The 22,444-nt window shown below is 42.9% G+C and overlaps 2 protein-coding genes across 3 annotated transcripts in view; both read right to left on the reverse strand.

The window, feature by feature from the left end:
* The window catches only part of RYK (receptor like tyrosine kinase), an 88,589-nt gene extending 77,207 nt beyond the window's left edge, over positions 1-11,382 (reverse strand). The window contains exon 1 of one of the 2 annotated variants that reach the window (XM_017505724.2): positions 10,938-11,312. In XM_017505724.2, the coding sequence (XP_017361213.1) occupies positions 10,938-11,178 (241 nt within the window). In that variant the 5' untranslated portion in view covers positions 11,179-11,312. Of the gene's footprint in view, positions 1-10,937 lie in introns of both variants that reach the window. The other variant, XM_017505725.2, reaches the window with a different exon arrangement.
* Positions 11,383-17,991: 6,609 nt separating this feature from the next.
* LOC108287364 (60S ribosomal protein L9-like) lies at positions 17,992-18,708 on the reverse strand. Its single transcript, XM_037730357.1, has one exon. It carries the CDS (start codon positions 18,679-18,681, stop codon positions 18,103-18,105), a length of 579 nt encoding a protein of 192 aa, XP_037586285.1. The 5' UTR covers positions 18,682-18,708; the 3' UTR covers positions 17,992-18,102.
* Between the last annotated feature and the right edge of the window lie 3,736 nt (positions 18,709-22,444).

Consider the following 22,444-nt stretch of genomic DNA (forward strand, 5'->3'; position numbering starts at 1 on the left):
TGATCCACCCGCCTCGGCCTCCCAAAGTGCTGGGATTACAGGCTTGAGCCACCGCGCCCGGCCAAGAATTTCTTTCAGATATACATACTGAAATATGTCTTGATTTGCTTCAAAAGTAGAAGATAGGGAGAATGAGGGTAAATGAGTGGAGTAGGGAAGCGGTGGTAGAGATTAAACAGAATTGGCCATGAGTTGATAATTGCTGAAGCTGGATGATGGGTATATAGAGGTTCATTAAATTATTATGCCTTATTCTGAATTTTTGAAATTTTCCATAATAAATGTATTTTTAAAACACCTTATTTAAAATATAAGGAGGGAGTATTTATAAACATAAATGTCCCATTCACAGAAGATTATTTTTTTTGAGACAGAATTTTGCTCTTGTTGCCCAGGCTGGAGTGCAATGATGTGATCTTGGCTCACTGCAACCTCCACCTCCCGGGTTCAAGTGACTCTCCTGCTTTGGCCTCCCAAGTAGCTGGGATTACAGGCATGTGTCACCTACACGAGGTTTCTCCATGTTGGTCAGTCTGGTCTCAAACTGCCGACTTCAGGTGATCTGCCCACCTCGACCTCCCAAAGTGCTGAGATTACAGGGGTCAGCCTCTGGGACCAGCCCACAGGGGATTTTTTAAAGGTGGAAATTACCCTCTATGATACTGTGATGGATATAAGACACCATGAATTTGTCAAAACCTATGTAACTTTACAACAGAGTGAATCTTAATATATACAATTTTTTAAAAATTTCAGGTAGGAGGTCAGATCTTAGGATGGAATACAGAATATAACACATATCAGTTTTTGTGAAACTCAGTTGTACCCACAAACTTTCATCAGCAGTCTCTCAAAGGCCCGAAAAGTCTAAGAGGTCCTAGCACAGTATATAAAACTTAGTATGTGTGGATATTCACACCTTTTTCTAGGGAAAGGACCTAAGGCTTTCACAAAAAAAGGTTGAGAGCCACTGACATTTCTCCTTGCCTGCAGCTTCTTGGCTGAAAAGTAATCTTGCTATTGCTCTTAATCTAATGATAATACCTCATTCATTTTATGGTTTCCCTGCAAGGACATTACTACACAGCTATTACCATAAGCAAATAATAAATACCAACAGTGAATTTTACAATTCTGAAAACTGTGTCAAGCACATACACACCCACACACAAAAAAAAGGTGGAAGCCAGGTGCAGTGGCTCAGGCCTGTAATCCCAGTACTTTGGGAGGCCAAGGCAGAGTTGGAGGGGGGAATCACTTGAAGTCAGGAGTTTGAGACCAGCCTGGCCAAAATGGTGAAACCCTGGATCTCTACTTAAAAAATAATAATAATACATAAATTAGCCAGGCGTGGCAGTGCATGTCTGTAGTCCCAATCTGAGACGTGGGGACACCAAGCTACTCAGGAGGCTCAGGCATGACACTTGCTTGAAACAGGGAGGCAGAGGCTGCAGTGAGCCAAGATCAAGGCACTGCACTCCAGCCTGGGAGACAGAGCAAGACTCCATCTCAAAAAAAAAAAAAAAAAAAAAAAAAAAAAAGGAAGGTGGCAAACTATGTAGTCCCCTTTACAGTCTCACCTTTTTATAATACGATATTTCATTTAATCTAAAGTGTATCATTATTTTTTGTGCCACTGAGAAAGAAAAAAAGCTATCTATTAACTGATGACTCACCACTAATTATAACATGGTTCTGATTTCAGAGATGTTCAAATGTGGAAAAACTGTACATCCTGTAATCAATTAAACATGGCATTCAAAAGGTTAATTTAGCTGAGCCCCATCTCAGATCAGTTCAACAAATTGCTCAGGGTAGGTCAAGGAATCTGTATTCTGTTAAAGCTTCTCAGATGATTTCGGTTAAAGACTAAGTAAACTGTTAACCTTCAAAGGCAGCACAGCAGAGAAAGCATGCACTTTGGAGTCACATAGCCCCACACATCTTGTGACCTACAGCAAATTCTGTAATTGCCCACAACCTCAGCTCCTCAGCTTTATCTGTTTAAAAAAAAAAAAAAAAGGTCAATGCCACCAACTTCCTATGGTTGATAAAAGAGAACACATATAAAGTACCTGGCATACAGCAAGATATGCCCTTCCTCCTCCCTAAAGCACAGGTGATCCCTAACTAGAGCCTTGTGTGCTGTCTATTCCAGCTTAAAATTTTTATAAGAATGAGAATGAGGCCAGGTGTAGTGGCTCTCGACTATAATCCCAGTACTCTGGGAGGCGGAGGCAGAGGCAGGCGGATCACCTGAGGTCGGGAGTTTGAGATTGGCCAGGCTAACATGGTGAAAACCCATCTCTACTAAAAATACCAAAATTAGCCAGGAGTGGTGGTGGGCACCTGTAATCCAAGCTACTTGGGGAGGCTGAGGCAGGAGAATCACTTGAACCCGGGAGGCAGAGGTTGCAGTGAGCTGAGATCATGCCATTGTACTCCAGCCTGGGTGACAAGAGCGAAACTCCATCTCAAAAAAAAAAAAAAAAGAATAAGAATGAGACCTACGAAATCCACTCAACACTATCACTGCTGGGCACACAAAAAGAATCATTCAGTAACTGTTTATTACATAACCAAGCAATACCTACACATTTATTTTGGCACATTTTAAGAGGTCCTTCACAAATGAATGCTGTTTAATAACATTTTTATTAGAAAATATTGTGCTTGATTTACATCAACAACACACAAAAATGTATACTTTTAAGTGTGATATAATTTTAGAGTAGCTAATAGTTCTCTTTCATGTACAACTTTTTGTTTTGCTTTAGGATGTGTAGCTGGCAAGGTTTTTCAGAACACTGGCATAACTGCATCAAAACTCCAAAAGTAATGCTACGGAACTTCTCAACTCAGGTGCCTGAATAAATACTCACATGTTTGATTTGTCCCAAAAGTGATCCTTAAAATCCAAACAGCATTTTAGGCAGCACCTTGAAAACTGGCCAGTCAACTCAGGATGTGACTCACAGGGGACAAGTTTAGCCATAATTCGATAGAGTTCTCTCACATGTGTAGCATAAGAAAAAAAACAACTCTCAAACTCACAATTGCACAAAGTCTCTGCCTCTCTCCCAATGAAGAACACATGGATTCAAATAAATACCAACTCCACCAAAATGCCTAGGGTTAAGGGTTTGCTGCACAGTGTTAACCTCTCAACACTCCACCAGGGATCTAGGCCCTCTGGCTGGTTATGCCAGACTCACTGGCAGAAAGCACATCCTCAAACCCTGCCCCCACTACCCCCAACAAGCATGGGCTCTGAGATTTAGGAAGAGAGAGAGGTGCTGGAAGGAAAAGAATACAAGGCTCATCTCATTTTTCTTTCCCTCAACCAATCACTTCTCCCAGGAAGGGGCCCTTTGGTTCAGCAGCCCAAATCTGAAACCTTAGATTCCTCTGTTACTCCTCCCTTTTCTTTAACCCTGAAGTCTCTTCTACTAAGTCTTCTCCAAACTCAGCAAATTCCTCACAAATCCATCCCACCCCTTTAACTGCCTTAGTTGATCCCTCTTATCATGGCAAGGTTGGCTCTATCCCATTTCCCAGATCCAGCATTTCAATCTCCAAAGCCATCCCCTTCACTGGGGCCAAAGTCATCTCCCCTACAGTTATCTCCCCAGACTGTGCACTCTCCTAGTCTGCATTCTTCAGCAGCTCACTGAAGAATTCACCTATAAGAGTTCAAATTCCTACTCTAACCTCAGCCTACCTTTCAGCTTTATCCTCTGGTGCTCTATTGCTTTGCTAATTTTTTCACCTCAGCCACATCAGATTTTTTCTACCCCACGATTTCACACAGCTGCCTCCATACCTCTATGCCTTTGTTTACACTACTTTCTCTGCCTGGTATGAACTGCTCTTTTCTGCCTATCAAATTCCCTTCAAGATGAGGCTCAAATGTCTTTTTTTTTGATGGGACAACTTTCCTAAGCTCTCTAAGCCTCTCTTCCCTCCGCCCTTTCCACAGTCAAAAGTAAGCACTCCCACAGTAACTTATGTCAATCAGCAATATAACTCTCATCTCAGTGTTACCGTCACAGATGCAACAGTCTCCTCTACAAAATTCTGAGTTCTTCAGGGAAAGGAATGTAATAATTTTGAATTGTCATGTTCTACCACAGTGTATAGTACTTGGTTTAGCTTCAAAAAATTTTTCTGGACTTATTTGGGACACAGGGTTCTCAATTAGTATTGATCTGATTTTAAATAAAATGTGAACATGCTTAACTTTTCCAGAAGGTATTTATTTTAAAAGGAGAAGCAAGTTATCCAAAGTAAATTTCTTTTTTTTTTTTTTTTTGAGATGGAGTTTCACTCCTGTTACCCAGGCTGGAGTGCAATGGTGCGATCTCGGCTCACCACAACCTCCGCCTCCCGGGTTCAGGCAATTCTCCTGCCTCAGCCTCCTTAGTAGGCTGGGATTACAGGCACGTGCCACCATGCCCAGCTAATTTTTTGTATTTTTTTAGTAGAGACGGGGTTTCACCATGTTGACCAGGATGGTCTCGATCTCTTGACCTCGTGATCCACCCGCCTCGGCCTCCCAAAGTGCTGGGATTACAGGCTTGAGCCAACGCGCCCGGCCCAAAGTAAATTTCTAATTGGTGGGAGATGGGGTCTCTTCTCAAAAGTCCCCCTGGCTGGGCATGGTGGCTCATGCCTGTAATCCCAGCACTTTAGGAGACTGAGGTCAGGAGTTTGAGATCAGCCTGGCCAACATGGCGAAACCCCACCTCTACTAAAAAAAAAAAAAAAGAAAGTAAGAAAATTAGCTGTGCATGGTGGCACACCCCAGTAGTTCCAGATACTCAGAAGGCTGAGGCAGGATAATCACTTGAACCCGAGAGGCAGAGGCTGCAGTGAGCCAAGATCACACCATTGCACTCTACCCTGGGCAGTAAGAGTGAAACTCCAAAAAAAAAAAAAGTCCCCCTGACGCCTATCACCACCACCACTGTAGCCATAATCAGTTTATGCCATTCCCCCCACTCACCAACACATTCTTCCCAAGCCTCTGGCACTGCCCCAGTCACATGCCACCTTCACAAGCACTGGAATTCTACAGAGCTCAGTACTATGAAAATTATCAATTAGAGAACATGGAAGGATGTCAAGAATAATCAGCATTAACAATAAGGACCACAAACAAGCGCAGTGGTAGCAGGCCTGCAGATTCTGCTCCTTTGAGTTTTTGATTAATTGCACTCCTCCAGAGCTGATAAAGAGGCAATATGAATTGAGGTCTCAGGCAGGACTGAGTCAAGACCTGGCCTTCTACTCACAGTCCAAAGGGCCCCGAATCAGGGTCCTCATCAGTAAAGTGCAGAAATGAATGCCTACATTGCAGCCTGCTAAGAGGAGTGGCCAGGGCCCAGGAGCACAGGAAGGCCGACCAGAGTGTAAAAGTTCCTGAAGCTTTTGGTGCTTCAGAACAGATACACTTCCATCAGGACCGCATGCCCTACTACTATCAAAAAAACGGGCTATTTATATATACCTACTCTAAGATTATTGTTTTCTCATTGCTATGATCTTAATCTCTGTGTCCCCCAAAATCTCTATGTTGAAATCTTAACCCCTAAGGAGATGATATTAGCAGGGAGGGACTTTTCAGGGGTGATTAGGTCATATAAGCAATCCCCATGAATGGGATTACAGCCCTTATAAAAAGACCCAGGGGAGGTCGTTTGCCCCTTCCACCACGTGAGAACACAGGGAGAAGGCAGTATCTAAGTCGGCCCTCACCAGATATCAAATCTACCAGAACCCTGATAATGGCCTTCCCAATCTCTAAAACTGTGAGAAATAAATCTCTGTTGTTTACAATCCACCCAATTTATGATACTTTGTTACAGCAGCCTGAGCAGACTAACACTCCTCTATAGAATGGAAACAACAATACACAACACAGGGATGACCTCTAGACCCCACACAGACAAAAGATGGCATTTTTAAAAGTGTCAACTATTTTTACAATCGCTACCACTAACTACCCTTAATACTGTTCATACAAAAAGACTGCCACGTGACCATAATCCCTTATCTCCATTTCCTTCCAAAATTCCTCTAAAATGATAGTTAAAAAAAAAAAAAAAAAATCACAGAGACATTAAACCACAAGGACAAACAGAAAGGGAAAGACGACATACTTTTTTTCAACAAACTTTTGCAAGACGGCAAAGCAGCTGAAGGAATGGTCACTGCCCCTAAGGACCTCCAAGAAGTTCAGCCCTTGAAGCACCAAGGAGGTTTCAAAGGCTGATCAGAGGCTCAGCCTAGACAACGGTGAGTCACTGAAACAGGTGTTCAAAGCAGTTGGACCCCCAGGTCCAGCAGGAGACCCAAAGTTTTTTCTGAAGACACTGAATCACAGAGGCAAGAGAACTGCAGCCACAAGTCAAAGGCTACAGCCTCCATCCCTCCCTCAACCAGGTAACCCAAACCCTGGCAGCTGGCATATCACCAAGTATCCCAGACGCAGGAGATGCAGGTTTCTTCTCTGCAAACACTGGCCCCAAAAGAGATGTAAAGGTGTCAATATTCGGGGCAGACTCCGATGAAAAGTCCACCTGAACTCCAAGTGTAATCAACTGTAATCAACTGCTCAGGATCTTTCTCTTCATTACAGACAGTAAGGCTCACCAGATATTTATGATTTAAACAAACATATAACAGATCCCTGAAATGAACAGGCACACTGAAGGAAACAGAAGAAATATTAAAAATATATTAAACACGAAGAAAAAATAAAAATATACACATCAGAGATAAGATAATACATTCATAAAATAAGATGCAATGAAATGGAAACAGAAAAAGACTCTAAAGTTTAAAAATGTGATCCCTAAAATGTTTTAAATGAAAGCTTTGAAAGACAAAATTGAGAAATTCCCCCCCTGCCCACTCCTTCCAATGCAAAGAAATACATAAGAGGTGAGACAGGTTAAGAAAATTTGAAGATCACTTCTAGGGGGTTCAATAACCAAGCCAACAGACATCTCAGAAAGAAAACACACACACACACAACACACACACACACACACACACACACAGAAACTAAAGGGTGGGAATTATTTTAAAAAACAAGCATTTCTGAAAACTGAAAGATATGAGTCTCTAGATTGAAAGGACTCACCAAGGTACTACAAGAAAGGACAGGAAGAAAGGAAGGAAAGAACAAATCAACCGACCACACAGAAACTTGTGAAACTTCAGAAAACCAGAAAAAAAAAAAACACTTCAAACAATAGAGAAAAAAAGAGGAATCAGAACAGCTTTGGACTTTTCATCAAAAACGCTTAAGACAGAAAACGGTGAAAATGCCATCAAAATGATGAAAAAAAAATGTATCTTCTACCTAATATTTTAAACTGAGCCAAACCATCTACAAAGTATGATCGGATAGACATCTTCAGACATGCAAGGCCTCAAGTAATTTATCTCCCATCATTCCTTCTTAAGAAGCTACTGAGGATACGTACATATTAGCAAAATGAAGCAAACCAAGAAAAATGAAGACAGAAGATGCAAGAAACAGAAGTTCCAAGACAGGAAAAAAGGAACAGAAGTCCCAGAAAAAATAATCCTACTGTCCAGATCGGAGCAAGTGGATGGAATGCTCCAGACCCAGAAGTCTCTAAGGGGAAACTAAGTGGAATTGATAGATGATTTAATGTGTTACCTAGAAAAAAATCAAAAGGCTTTTAACATATTTCTTGGAGTAGTTAAGGGAACACAGCCAAAGATAAATAATGAATCAAAATCCAATTTTGATAAAATACAATTATTTGTGCTGGGAAAAACAAAATGTATAGAAAAAAACATAATCATAAGTCACTATATAGCAATACATGTGTACACAATAATATAAATACTGCTACTTTACAAAAAAAAAAATTACCTAACTACATCGGAGGATTTAAGGGAGGAAAGAGGAAGAGCTCAGTTATCATACTAGAAAGTCAAAGATTTATTCTACATTTCTTTAGAATTACAAAAGTAAAAAAAGAGAAAGAAAAAATAAACAGAACTAGTTAAAGTAGTACTGGAAAGTAGCGCCTGGGGGATAAAAAGGCCAAAAGCAAGAGACTGCTTTGTTTGTTAAAAGCCATTTAGTGCTCCTGGGTTTTATTAAAACTATATGTATGGATGTATTGATTGGATTAAAACAATTTATTCTCATATCAAGGGCAATTAATTCAATTTATAAAGCTGTCACTATCAACTTCATTTGTAAGTTTCTTACTTGGAATTCTAAATTGCCTTAAAAATATAATAAAATAATGGTTCATTTCCCACGCTAGTGTTCAGAAGGGACGAAAACCTACAGTGATTCTAAAATATGGTACAGGCCAGGCGTGGTGGCTCGCACCTGTAATCCCAGCACTTTGGGAGGCTGAAATGGGTGGATCATGAGGTCAGGAGATCGAGACCATCCTGGCCAACATGGTGAAACCCCATCTCAAGTCAGCTGGGTGTGGTGGCATGCGCCTGTAGTCCCAGCTACTCAGGAGGCTGAGGCAGGAAAATGGCTTGAACCCAGGAGGCAGAGGTTGCAGTGAGCCAAGATCCCACCCCTGAACTCCAGCCTAGTGACAGAGTGACACTCCATCTCAAATAATAATAATAATAATAAATAAAATATGGTGAAAAGCTACTATTCCAAGAAGCCTTAAGTACCAAAACAGCCTCTGTGAGAAACCGCATTGAGAACTCGGAGTACCTCGTATACATCTCAGCCCTACCCACTTGCTCTGCCCTAGCAGGAGGCACCACGGAATTATTTTCGAAGTAGAATGTATGAGGGAGATGGGAAGGGATGGAAAGAACAAACCTGAATCTGTCAGGATGGAGTGACTACAGATGCTCTGTAACAAGTCAACCCTACTTGCACTGAAGAAACTATTGCTAGAAGTCTTTCTTGTCTCTGAGGTAGAAAAGAGAGTTAACTGAAACAATACTTCCTACCCTCCCCCCAACAACAGCATTTCTGGGCATAAATTGGATGCTTATCAATCAGGAGCGTCCTCTGCTGCAAACATTGCTAAAAAAAAAATTAGTTCCAGGCCAACCTTTGAATAAGGTAACAAATATATAACTTCAAGTGCTAATTAGCAATGATTTATTTTCCATCATGCTATAATCAAACTTCCACAAACAATATCTTCAATTCATTCAATAAAACTTTGTAGCCTATGTCGACACTGTTTCATTTTGTAAAAATTATGAACTGTGTGACCTTGAGCAAGTTACTTAAAAATCCCATTTTCCTCAACTTTACAATTGGAATAATGCCACCTACCTCACTGGGCCACAAGAAAATTAGAAGAAATTATGTGTTAATGCATGTAGGAGCAGGTCTATGGCAGGAATTCAATCAATGTCAGTCCCTCGTTGTCCTATGTCCCCTACCTTCACCCCGACTTGTTTACTCATGTAAACAAACTGACAAGCTAAGTGCTTTAACCAAAAAGCCTTTACAAAACCATGCATTAATACATTAATATTTCTAAAATTAATGTGATATGCATCATCTTGTATTATTTTTCCTAAGTCTTAGTCTTGTGTTCCAAGTACTACCCCAATTTGCAGTTTTAATTCAGCTAAACTACATTCAGCTAATTAACTAGACTAAGAAGGATTAAGAATGGCACGACTTTGTAAAAAATACAAAGTTTTTACTTTGTAAAAAAAAACAAACCAGCATTCTTCTTTGGTTAAAAACTACAAATCCGTACATGTAACAATGTCTAAAGAATCTGCTATAAGTAATTCCATTTCTACATTGAGTCAATCTCAACACACTTCAAGAAAGTATTACTTTAAAAAAAAAACAGAATAATACTGACAGATAATGGATGCAACAGAGGATAATTTTCCCCCTCAAGCACTCAGAAGCACCACCTTGATATGAAATAAAAAGACTGCCATAACAACAAAAGAACGCAAATCTCTAGGTACCAAGGGCTTCCTTTTTGGGGGTCATTCCTGTCAGATCTAAAGGTTCATTTCCAGAATCCACAAAGTCCTAAAACAAGACCCCAGGAATTTTTCAAATTAATTCCCCAAACAACAAAGTTAAGTAGGTACACAGAACCACAAACCGACCCAAGACTTAAGTTCTCGTTTCCCTTCAAGGTATTCAAAGCAGGAGTAGCCCAGAAGCACAGGATCAGTCCAAACTCCAACATATCCAATGCAAAAACCAAAAAGGTACTGAAACTAAAAAGGTCTGCTACCTGACGATTTATTCACTAAAAATATGCTTGGAATCTAAGCATATGCTCCAAAATATGCTCCAAATCTAGGTCTAAGATTTGGAGGTTGCCACGAACATTTGGTGCCTTTATAACCCCTCCCTCTCTCTTCTTTTTTTTTTTTTTTTTTTTTTTTTTTNTTTTTTTTTCTTTTTTTGTAAAAGGGTAAGCACAGAAGCGTGGCCTCTACTGGGGCATCAAAACCACAGCAAAGGGTTTGCATGCTCAGTCTAAAACGTGAATTTCGAGGTATTCAAATCGAAGGCCCTAGAGTGACACCCCTAGAAAGGGTCAAAGAAACTTCGTGCGGCAGGAAAGAAAAGTTGTAAGAGCGCTTGAGTCTCAAGGACTAGGGAGAGAGCCTTAAGGACTAGGGAGAAGGGCTAAGGAGGCAGTGAGGAGGACAGAATGGGTGGATCCGGATCTATAGCGGCGGGTCAGAGGGGGTGACGGGGAAGGCACGAAGCCTGACCCGGAGCTGGCGGCCGGGCAGGGACCACACCTCCTGGCCAGCAAGGCAGCCAGAGGCCGGGCCGCGAGGCGAACCCGGGCGCGGGGGGCGGTAAGGGCACGCGCCCGCGGTCCACGGCGCGCAGACTGAGCCGCCGGCGGCCGGAAGCTGCCCCCTCCGGCCCGACCTGCCGCCCCGGCCTCGGCGGCCGCACTCACCGATCAGCCGGCGCACCTCGTCCTCGCTCAGGTAGAGGCTTACGCTGGGCCCGGCGGCCGCCCGCGGCAGCGCCGAGGACCGCGGGGCGAGGGCGGCGGCGGCGGCGCCAGGCGCGGGCAGCAGCGCCAGCAGCGCCAGCAGAGGCAGCAGCAGCGGCGGCGGCGGCAGCGGGGCCCTCAGGCCGCGGGCCCCCAGGAGGCGGCCCCGGGCCGGCCGCCACAGCCGCGCCGCCGCGCGCATGGCCGCCGCCGCCGCCGCCGCCGAAATGGAGCGTCGGCCGTCCGCCGCACCACCGCCCACCCCCGGCCCCGAGCCGCTCACAGCCCCGAGCCGGGGGCGGCTGCCCAGCTCATGGCGCCGTCGGCCCGTGGCAGCCAGCCGCGGCTTCAGACCTCCAGAGCGCGCCGCCGCCGCCGCCTACTCGGCGGCATCGTCCGGAGTTGGGGGCTGTCCGCGGAGACGCGCCCGTGCGCGCCGCCGCCTCCCCGGGAGCGCGCACGCACCGTTCGCTCTGTGCGGGTTGTTGTGGGCGGCGCGCTCGGGGTTTAAATACCCTCGGCGGGCTAAGGGCTAGAGTCACCCTCTCCCGAAGAGTCTTTCCCTGCCCGATGCGGTAACCGCGTCTAAAGTTTGCTTGTCTATTGTCTATAACCCTTCTTCCCCGACGGACCGGCCAGGCACGAGCCACCGGCCGCGCCTGCAGCCCATTGGGCGCCCCAGGTCCCCGGAAACGCCTGGATGTGGCCGTTCTGGTTGCGAAAGAGCAGCATGCTTTTCTGTTTAGTGAGAAAACTCAAATAAATAGAAATCAACTTTTATCTTACCATCTGTGAGGAGCTTTATCATTTCCGTATCTATTCTCATGAATTTATGCTACATACATTTGTTTTCCAGAAAGATCTTAGCCCACTTTAGTAACCCTACTTTTACATGCTACAAGATTTTATTTAGTTTTATATTTTTATTTATTTATTTGAGACGAAGTCTTTTTCTGTTGCCCAAGCTGGACTGCACTGGCGTGATCTCGGCTCACTGCAACCTCTGCCTCCTGGGTTTAAGCGATTCTCCTGCCTCAGCCTCCTGAGTAGCTGGGATTACAGGCGCCCACCACCACGCCGGACTAATTTTTGTATTTTTAGTAGAGACGGGGTTTCACCATGTTGGCCTGGCTGGTCTCCAGCTCCTGACCTCAGGTGATCCCCCACCTCGGCCTCCCAAAGTGTTGGGATTACAGTCATGAGCCGCTGCTCAAGGCCAAATTTTTATTTTTTATAATCGTTCTGCATCACTGTAATCAACCTGCATTTGGAGTTTTTAATCTGTGGTCCATGCCGGGTTTCAACAGCCTTCCAATCATACGAAATTGTGTGCAAAAGTGTATGTGCCTCAGTGTGTATTTGTGTCTGTGTCCGTGTGTGTGTGTTGTGTGAATGCTTCAGTGGACACAGAGAGGTGTTATGTCATCATTTGTTTTAGGGAGTCCTTGTCACTTCAAAGAGGTTAAGAACCACAGATATACCTCATGTACTTAAAGGCGGTGGAGCCAGGCAGTGCGTGGACTTCCAGGCCTCCTGATGTATTTTTGCGAGCCACCCACCATCGCGGTCAAATTTGCTCCAGTGGCCCCTCTCTCGGTGAGGCTCCAAGTGCCACTTCCCGGCCGGGGACACCTCGTCCCTGCGGACAGGCCCCTGCCCTGACCCCAAGGCTCCCTGCGGGGCCCGTGCCTCGGGGAGCAGCTGCTCTGACGCTAGGCCCAGCTTCAGCGCGCAGTTGCTCCCTCGCAGTGAAGCCCTGGGAAGCAGCTATTTTTATCCTCCGGGAAGGGTGGGGGAAAAGAGAGGCTGATAAGGAGAGAAGGGCTGGAACTTGGTTTTCTCCCTCCCTAGCAAGATACACGGATTCCTTTTAGAGACAGGCTGGCCTCAGTTTGTCAAGCTTCAGCGCCTCAGCACAAAATCCTACACCCTTCATCCTACCGGAGGAGCTGAGAAAAGAGAAGGAAGGAAAAGGGCTCCATCAGAGAAGGCTAAAAGCCACGAAAATCAGCACAAATACTTCTGTTGGGACAGCCACTGCTACTGGGTTTCTGCAACGAAGGGCTTGAGGCTAGAAACATGCTGTGTGAACAGGAATCTCAGTTCAGATGGGAAGTATTTTTTTAAAGGATGGCATATTCTCTGCATTTTTTAAGACTCCTGGTTCGCAAAAAAAAGAAACTCGTATCTTCTTGAGGTTCTTTAATTACTAGGTTTTGTCCGTGACTTCTTGAGGCAGCCTGTGATGTAACCACAGAGAGCTGTCAGTCAGGCCTGCCTGGGTTCTGGTACTTATTAATCCTGCGGTCTTGGGAAAATTAAACTCTCTAGGCCTTGGTTCCCTCATTCATAAAATCCCAGGATAATGCCCGACTCCCTTGGCATTTATAGGATTTAATTGGAGACAAATACAAGTAAAACACCTAGGCAAACACTGGGTAGGTGTCACACCTGTTGTTATTGTTATTACAAGGAATCCTTTCTCCCTAATGACCATTTCCTGTGAAAGTTTCATCACTGGTTACCTCCAAACAGTTCAAACCTGGGATCCTCAGGAACCTCAATCAATAGCACCAGGCCTGGCCCAGAGCCTGAGCTAGATAGAGATTTGTGGCAGGCATCACATTGGGCTCTTGGGACACAGGAGCAAGCGATGTGCTTCCTTGAGGACTTTGATCAACAAATGTTTTCATCAGTGCTACAAAGATAAGTTCTCAAAGTGTGGTGCCCAGACCAGCAGTATCATCACCTGGGAACTTACAGGAATTTGTAAGTTCCTTGGACTCCCAAGGAACTCCTCGCAGCTCCAGGGCTGCGGCTCAACGATCTGCTTTCCCAAGCCTCCAGGTGCTTCTGATGCTGCTGGTCACTCCATTAATATCTCAGCTCTGCTGTCTCTCTTTTGGTCTGCTGCAGTTGCCTGCTTTCTCCCTTACTCGCCCAGTCTGTTCCCAACACAGCAGACAGAGGCCAAGTGAAATGTCAGCCTGATCATGTACTCTCTGGCTTTCAGACCACCAGTGGTTCCCAACTCACCTAGAATAAAAGGCAAAGTCTTTCTAATGTCAAGGCAATTCTCACTCTCCACCTTTCTCCCTTCCCTCTGACCTTATTTCATGCTCACTGCCTACTCCCTTAGCTCCAGCCACACCACAAAGGCTTCCTTTTTGTTCTTCCAACACGCTAGACACAATCCTACCTCAGGACCTTTGCACTGCTATTCCGTGTCTGAAATGCTTTTCCATCTGACATCCACATGGCTTCATCTCTCACCTCCTTCAAATCTATACTCAGATGTTAACTTCTGAATAAGATTGCAAATTCCCAACACTTTTAATTAAACCCTTGGAGAAGGAATTGATTCCCAGTCTCTCTCTTGCTGTCTCTGCGTGACACTTGGTCTCACACAAAGGTCTTCCCACAATCATCCTAAAGAGGAAGTTTCCTCTGCCTCCCCTAACAAGGTGTGGGTGGCAACTTTTGAAATTTCCCAAAAAAGCTCAGCATAAAAATGAGAAACCCTAACCACAGCCTCCTCAGGTTTCTTTGCCTTGGGGAAAGGAAAGCCACAGTCATCAACACAATCCACACACTGGTCCTCCGCTTTTGGTTTTGTTTGTCACAGTGGTTGGCCTTATTCTCCTCCTCCAGGAGACTATTTCAGCATGACCAGGAAATACCATCAGCAGGACTTATACTTTCAAAGGCCAGTCTTGGGCTTGAGATGCTGTGGAGTAGATGGGTAGGTGGGAGTGTGGGGTCAAGGTTACACTGAGAGGGCAGGTGTTCCATGTTTGACCTCTGGTGTGGGCTGAGAATACCTACCATCTGGTGCCTGCAAGGAGAGACACCCAGAGACAACTCCATAATGTGGACCTGACTCGACCACTCAGCTCAGAGAGGGCTGGAGAAGGAGTAGCTCCAAGTCCTGAAATCAGCCTCTTCTTTTGCCAGGAGCAGTTGTGAATGCGGCTGTCTCTGTAAACCTTCTCCTTCCACAAGTAATGTATTAAACCATCTGCATTGTAAAAGAGTCAAGCAGCATGGAAGTACATGAAGTAAAATATAAGTATGTCCCTCCACACGCACCCTCATCTCTCTTACCCACCGCCCAGTTTGGTGTATGTTCTGAGAGCCCTTTCTCTAGGCAGTTACTTACACATACATGTGTTTAAGCACACAGTTGTATGTGTGTGGTCTTTTTCAGTCTTATAGAAATGGAATAATACAAAAAGCAGTGGTTTACAAGATTGGCTTTTTTGACTGATCCAAGTAAGTTGAGGGCATACAGAGGCACCCCTGTGGCATTCTTTCAGTTGGGATGAACTGATGGATTTCACCAGTTCTGGTAATGCACCTCAAATACTTGCACATACACGTTTGTTCACATGTATAGATGTTTAGAATAATAGATTCTCTGAAATGGAATCTTTGAGTCAAAATGAGTTATGTTTTAATTTTGATAGATTCTGCTGAATTGCCTTCCAAAAGATTGTACAATATACATTTCCAACAGTGGCATAAATGAGAGATACAAGGTAATAGGCCAGTGTTTTTCATTTTGCTTTTGACAGTCTAGTGAAAGAAAAATAGCTTGTTGTTATTTAATCTGCTTTGCCCTCATCACGAAAAGCATCTTACATACATGTTGCCTATTCAAATTACTCTTTGAAATATCTGTCCACATATTCTATTCTTTAGTTGGCTTATTTGTCTTCTTACTGATTTATGAATGTTTTCTTTTACTGTATCCCTTGTCATTTAACTTTTCTTATGATGCTCTTTGCTTAAGATCAATTTTGGATTTCTATTTTAGATAAATCTGTCCATCTTTTCCTTCATGGTTTCTGTATTTTGCATCTTACAAAGGGCTCCCAGTTAATACTTTTTGTATTTTGTACTTTTTTCTCTGAAAAAAATAGCTCCTTAATCTATCTGGAATTTATGTTTATGTATGGCCCATGACACAATTTTATTTTTTCCATATGGTTAACCATTTGTACCAAACACTACTTATTACATTTGTTGAATGCTCCTTAGTGGCTACATCGAACTTTAAACAGAACAGGAACTTCAGCCTGCTTTCACTTCCCTCTTTCTTCACATACCTTTCACATTGAGATCATCTAGAGCTACACTGGCCAGTACAGCAGGCATTAGCCACATGTGGCTATCAAGTAATTCAAATGTGGCTGGTAAGAATTGAGATGCGCTGTGTGTGTAAAATACACGCCAGATATTGAAGACTTGGTATTAAAAATAATGTAAAATATTTCATTGATAATTTTTATATTGGTTGAATGTTAAAGTAATATTTTAGACATATTGTGTTAAAATATATTATTAAAATTTATTTGCTATGTTTCTTTTACCTTTTTTTGACTTAACTACTAGAAAATTATGTTTATGGCCTTTATGACATTTCTACTGTGCAGTGCTGATCTAGATATTAGTTCCAGATTGTTCAGCATTTCATTTTTAAAATCACATTTTTTATAGCACTTTAAACAATTGACAAATGGCATGAGCTGCAGTAACTGAAGCTAAACTAGGCAAGTGATGAGAAGTCACAGTATTAGAGGGAATCTTCACTTGTCACAAGCATTTTTTTTAATCACAAACCTCAACGTTGAAATGTTTAGCTCAAATGTGCAGAATTTCAGTCATCCCAAGGTGAAAAAGAAATCCTGCAAAAATGATGTCTATCATTAAAGTAAATTTTATATTGGCATGTGAAGTATGAGAAACGTTCCTATTCAGTGTCTTGGGCTGAAAGCCTGCAGAAGCCTCTTAATTATCCTACAAGGAAGCCAGGGATCTTTGCTAAGTTGGAAGAAAGTGAGTGTCTCACAAAACATGCAGGTGGGGGGCCAACAGAGCCTTGCAATGGGGATGCACGATGTGGGGCCAAAGTGATGAGACTTTCTTGGATTGAGGAGGCTTAAGAATCTAGAGTGGGTCATGCATGTGATGGACACAAATTGTCCCCTAAATCCATTCTCCCTTTTGTCCATACTCACAGAATTTTTGCTGTGCGAATTTCCCAGCCTTCCCTATACTTCACTGAATTCTTGCAAGTAGAATGTGAGCAAAAGTGATACGTGCAATTTCTGCTTCCTCTCTTCCTGCATGCGTGGCCATGATTCACCTTGATTGTGGAGGTAAGCAGGGTGCCTCCAGGGAGAAGAGCAACATGGTAAACGAACCCAGAAGTCTCTGGGGCCACATGAGCACAACCTACTGTCAGCTGAGACTGGCCAAACTCTTATGTGAGAGAGAAATAAACTTTTATCTTATTCAATCAATTTGGAGGTCTCTTTGTTTCAATGGCTTCGTCTTAACCTAATTTAATGTATTTAGTATGGCCTCTCTGAAGACAGGAACTATATTCCAGGAGAAAACCTAGGTGATGTTCTTTTAAATTGTGAGGAGGTCTCCATCATTGAGGAAAGGGTACAACTGATCAAGGGAGACAACGTTGTTAGTTCTCTGTTGCTGCTGTAACAAATTACTACAGTCCTCGTGGTAATAAGTAAGAGCTTGTTCTAGCAGAAGCAGCAAGCCAGACTTCACCAATCTTCTTATCATGACAGCATATTTCTCTTTTCTCTGTAATTTATTTTGTTTATTTATCCATTTACATTTGCAATTTCTGCTCATAAGCTTTTAGGTCTTCCACAACTGATAACTTCTTTTCATTTCATTCTCATGTTGGTTTCAAATCATCTACATCTGCTGTCATGTCTTTCTGCTTAGAGAACATTAAATGTTTCTATTTTATGCTATAATACTTTTCAGGCATTTTCTTTATTTAAAAACTTAGGGTTTTATTTGTTGTTGTTGTTGTTGTTTTGTTTTTTGAGACAGAGTCTTGCTCTGTTGTCCAGGCTGGAGTGCAGTGGCGTGATCTCGGCTCACTGCAACCTCCGCCTCCTATGTTCAAGCAATTCTCTGCCTCAGCCAACGAGCAGCTGGGACTACAAGCATGCACCACCACGCCCGGCTAAGTTTTGTATTTTTTTTTTTCCCAAATTAATAGGTCTTTCATTGCATCATTTAAGTATCACAAGTAGGTCTTAGCTATGATAGACATCTTGTGTTTCTGTAGCTGCACAACTCTAAGGTCTTACTCATCAGCCTGCTGAACAGTTCCTTCTTCAGAGACATAGATGTCATCCAAAAATTTCCGGATATCCTTGTTTTTAACTGTTGTTGCTTGCTGAATCAAAGCCGCTGAATTTGAAACAAGCTCAATGTCATTTCCTTCAAGGATTAATTCATCTTCCTGGGCTTGAGATACTGAACAAGCAACACCTGGTCTCATTCGAATCCTGCGGATATATTTTTCACCCAAGAAATTTCGGATTTCAACAAGAGACCCATTCTCCTGGATAACGACGTTGATGGGGAAGTGAGCATACACAGACCTCATCTTGTAACGGAAGCCCAGTGTAACACCCTTGATCATGTTCTGTACATGACTACAAATAGTCCAAACGGTAGCAAGTTCCTTTCGATTACCCCACCATTTGTCAACCCAGAGCCTCTTTTTTTTCTTTCCAAAAAGACTGAGTTCTACATTAATGTGATTGAAGTCCCTCCGCAGAGTTCCTCTGGGGCCCTTCACGATAACTGTGCGTCCCTTCAGAGTAATGTCGACATTTTCTGGAATGTCGACAGTCTGATTGCTGAGAATCGTCTTCATTCTCGCAGTAAACGCAGCAAAAAAGCAAGTTTTGTATTTTTAGTAGAGATGGAGTTTCACCATCTTTGCCAGGCTGGTCTTGAACTCCTGACCTCGTAATCCACCCACCTCAGCCTCCCAAAGTGTTGGGATTACAGGCGTGGGCCACCATGCCCGGCCTGTTAGCTTTTATTTTTACTAAAATTATATACAAATATAGCAACCTCCGCCTCCCTAGTTCAAATGATTCTCCTGCCTCAGCCTCCCAAGTAGCTAGGATTACAGGCATGTGTCAGCACGTCCAGTTAATTTTGTATTTTTAGTAGAGATGGGGTTTCACCATGTTGGTCAGGCTGGTCTTGAACTCCTGACCCCAAGTGAGCCGCCCACCTCAGCCTCCCAAAGTGCTGGAATTACAGGCATGAGCCACCATTCTACAAGGTGTATTACAAAGAAACAACATTACCACTTGTTCTCCATTCTCACCTGGCAGCTGCTTTAAACCCCGTTAGCTGTTTATTCACTTCTATCACTTGAAATAATGTATTTATATGACCGACCTGTTGGTTTTTCCATTTTGGGCATTATGTGTTAATATGATTTGCCCCTAGAGGAAACTGCATACTTTGCCATCTTTTATACCCTCCAAAATACCACATACGTGTAAACTGCCTGTCTCACTACCATCATACCATAAACACTGTTTATATAGTTATGACTGTGTAAATTCCATTCACAGCTGAGTCTTTTGACAATAACTTTTCCTTTCTTGTACAGCCCTTTTTCCTACTAAAGTTAGCATGTACTTCACTTGCTTAGGTTTCTATGTATTCATCAATAATTCATGCCCAAAGTCATCCCTCAGTTGTTTAAACCTTCTCTCAATCTATTCAAACACATCAACTGAGCCATCAGTTTTATCATCTGAGACATTTGGATTCATTATTCCCTAGATGCTGCAAAGTGATTATCCAGCAATGTTCCATCATGCAGGGACCTCCCTGTGTAACTTTTTAGATTCCCTCTTTCCTGGATACCATCCTCTTTTGATTTGCCTTCTTTATATAGTGGCACTTCTTTGAGCATTTCCCTAAGAAAGTATGGAAGATAAGTATTTTGAGAGTTTGCATATTTGAAAGTCTGTATTTAAAACATCTTATGAACACTTTATTCATAATACTGACTAGGCATAGAATTCTATGTTAAAAATTGCATTTCCTCAGAATTTCAAAGGCATGATTACACTGTCTTCTGGCTTTCAGTGTAACTTGTGGAAAGTCGGATGCCACTATGATTCCTGACCCTTTGTATAAAACCTTCTCTCCCTCTCTCCTTTTCCTTCCCTTGCCCTCTGCCCTCTGGAAAATTTTGGGATACAGTACTTTATTCCTGATATTCTGAAAGTTTTTAATGTGCACCTCGATGTGTTTCTATTTGTGGATCCTTTCAATCTGCATACGCTGCCTATTTAGTTCTGGGATGTTTTGAATTATATCCTTGATGATAACTTCCCTCTGTTTTCCATCTTCTTTCTAAAATTCCTGTATTCTGGCTGTTAAAGCATCTCTTTGCTGATCTTTCTAAGTCATTTCTTTATCTTATAACTGTTCTTGAGTTTTTGATTTCTGCTCTCATTTTTAATTTCCTAGAGCTTGTTTGTTCTCTGAAATGTCCTTTTTAATGGTATATTCTTGTTTCATAATAATTATCTTCTCTTACAACTCTGATAGCAATAATATATTTGTAAGATACTGTTAAAAAAACTTTTGAAAAAGTTTTATTTCTCTGTATAGTTTTAGTTTTGTTTTAAGTTATTTGTTTTCATCTTAGACTTCTTGTTAGACCAGTTTCTGAACTCATCCTTACCTGGTTGCTCATTGAAGAGAGGAGCACTAAAAATTGAATTAGAAACTGTATAGATATGGATGGAATCTGTTGACTATGAAGTTCTCAGCAGCTCATCTGGCCACTTATTTAGGAACACACAGTGTCCGTACCTTTCCACATATCTTTTGGGCTGTTCTAATTTCCCACAGAATATTTTCCCCATCTCTCGACTAAACAGTACAGGCTCAACTATTAGCATTCCAGCAGCCAAGGGAAAAGAAGGACCCATAATCCTAAAATCAATACATAGATAGAATGTCTCAAAATCTTCTCTTTTTTTGAGATGGAGTTTCACTCTTGTTGCCCAGGCTGGAGTGCAATGGTGCAATCTTGGCTCACTGCAACCTCTGCCTCCTGGGTTCAAGCAATTCTCCTGCCTCAGCCTCCTGAATAGCCAGGATTACAAGCATGCACCACCACGTCTGGCTAATTTTATATTTTTAGTAGATATGGGGTTTCTCCATGTTGGTCAAGCAGGTTTCAAACTCCTGACTTCAGGTGGTCCGCCTACCCCGGCCTCCCAAAGTGCTGGAATTACAGACATGAGCCACCGTGCCTGGCCAAAATCTTCCTATTTTTAATGTGATACCCTTGCCTTCAACTTAGCCCTTAGTTTTATCCTCTCCAATATTTAAAACTCCAGTACTTTGCTAGATTTGGGGAGGTGGTGTGCAGACATCCTGCTGTGCTCAGTTGGGGAGGTGTCTTAGTCCGTTTAGTGTTGCTATAACAGAATACCTGAGACTGGATAGTTTACAAAGAAAAGAGGTTTATTTGGCTCATTATTCTGATGGCTGGAAAGTTCAAGATTGGGCATCTGCATCTGGTGAGGGCCTGAGGTTGCTTCAACAGTAGAAAGTGGAAGATGAACCAGCATGTGCAAAAAGGTCACATGGCAAGAGAGGAAGCAAGTGGGGATAGGTGCCAGACTCTTTTTAGCAACCAGATCTTGAAGGAACTAACAGAGAAATAATTCACCCCTAGGGAGGGCATCAATCTATTCATGAAGGATCTGCCCGCATGACCCAAATACCTCTCACCGGGTACCACCACCCAACCTTCCCATATCAGGAGTCGAATTTCAACATGAGGGTTGTAGGGAACGAACACGCAAACTATAGCAGGAAGGTATTTGGAAGTTTAACAACCTTTTACCTCTTTAAACTTTAAACAACACTCTCATTTTCAATACCATCTTCATTCTAACTTGCAAAGTGAACTGGTTCCAATTCCTGAGTCTTTTGGATTGATTCTCTGCCTTCCCCATTTCTGTCTTAGGATTTCTCCTTTCAGGTCAGCGAAATAAGTTACTACATGTCCTGCTTTCCAGCTTTGAACATCTTCCTGCTGTTGTCTCCTCTGCCATATTTTTTGTCCTTGTTTGTTTATGCCTTTAAAAAATCTCTTAATGGTAGTTTTAAAGAGATTTTAGAAGGGACTGTAGATTACCACATGTTCTTACTCTACTATCTTTAATCAGAAGCGTCTGTATTTACTTTCTGTGTTAGTCAGCTCAGGCTGCCATAACAGAGTACTATAAACGAGGTGACTTAAACAACAGAAATTTATTTTCTCACAGTTCTGAGGCTAGAAGTCCAAGATCAAGGTGCTACCAGGATGGGTTTCTGGGGTGAGGCCTCGCTTCCTAGTGTATAGACAGCCACCTTCTTGCTATGTCCTCACATGACCTCTATCTACTCTGTGTGTCCCCACAGAAAAAGAGCAATCTCTGATGTCTCTTCCTTTTCTTATAAGAATAGAAGTTCAGGCCGGGCGCTGTGGCTCAAGCCTGTAATCCCAGCACTTTGGGAGGCCGAGGCGGGTGGATCACGAGGTCCAGAGATCAAGACCATCCTGGTCAACATGGTGAAACCCCGTCTCTACTAAAACTACAAAA

This window comes from Cebus imitator, unplaced genomic scaffold (assembly GCF_001604975.1).
Source record: "Cebus imitator isolate Cc_AM_T3 unplaced genomic scaffold, Cebus_imitator-1.0 Scaffold340, whole genome shotgun sequence".
NCBI lineage: Eukaryota > Metazoa > Chordata > Mammalia > Primates > Cebidae > Cebus > Cebus imitator.

What these genes read in the sequence shown, in the direction of transcription:
- LOC108287364 (XM_037730357.1), bottom strand. Translation starts at nt 18,681, where the DNA reads ATGAAGACGATTCTCAGCAATCAGACTGTCGACATTCCAGAAAATGTC.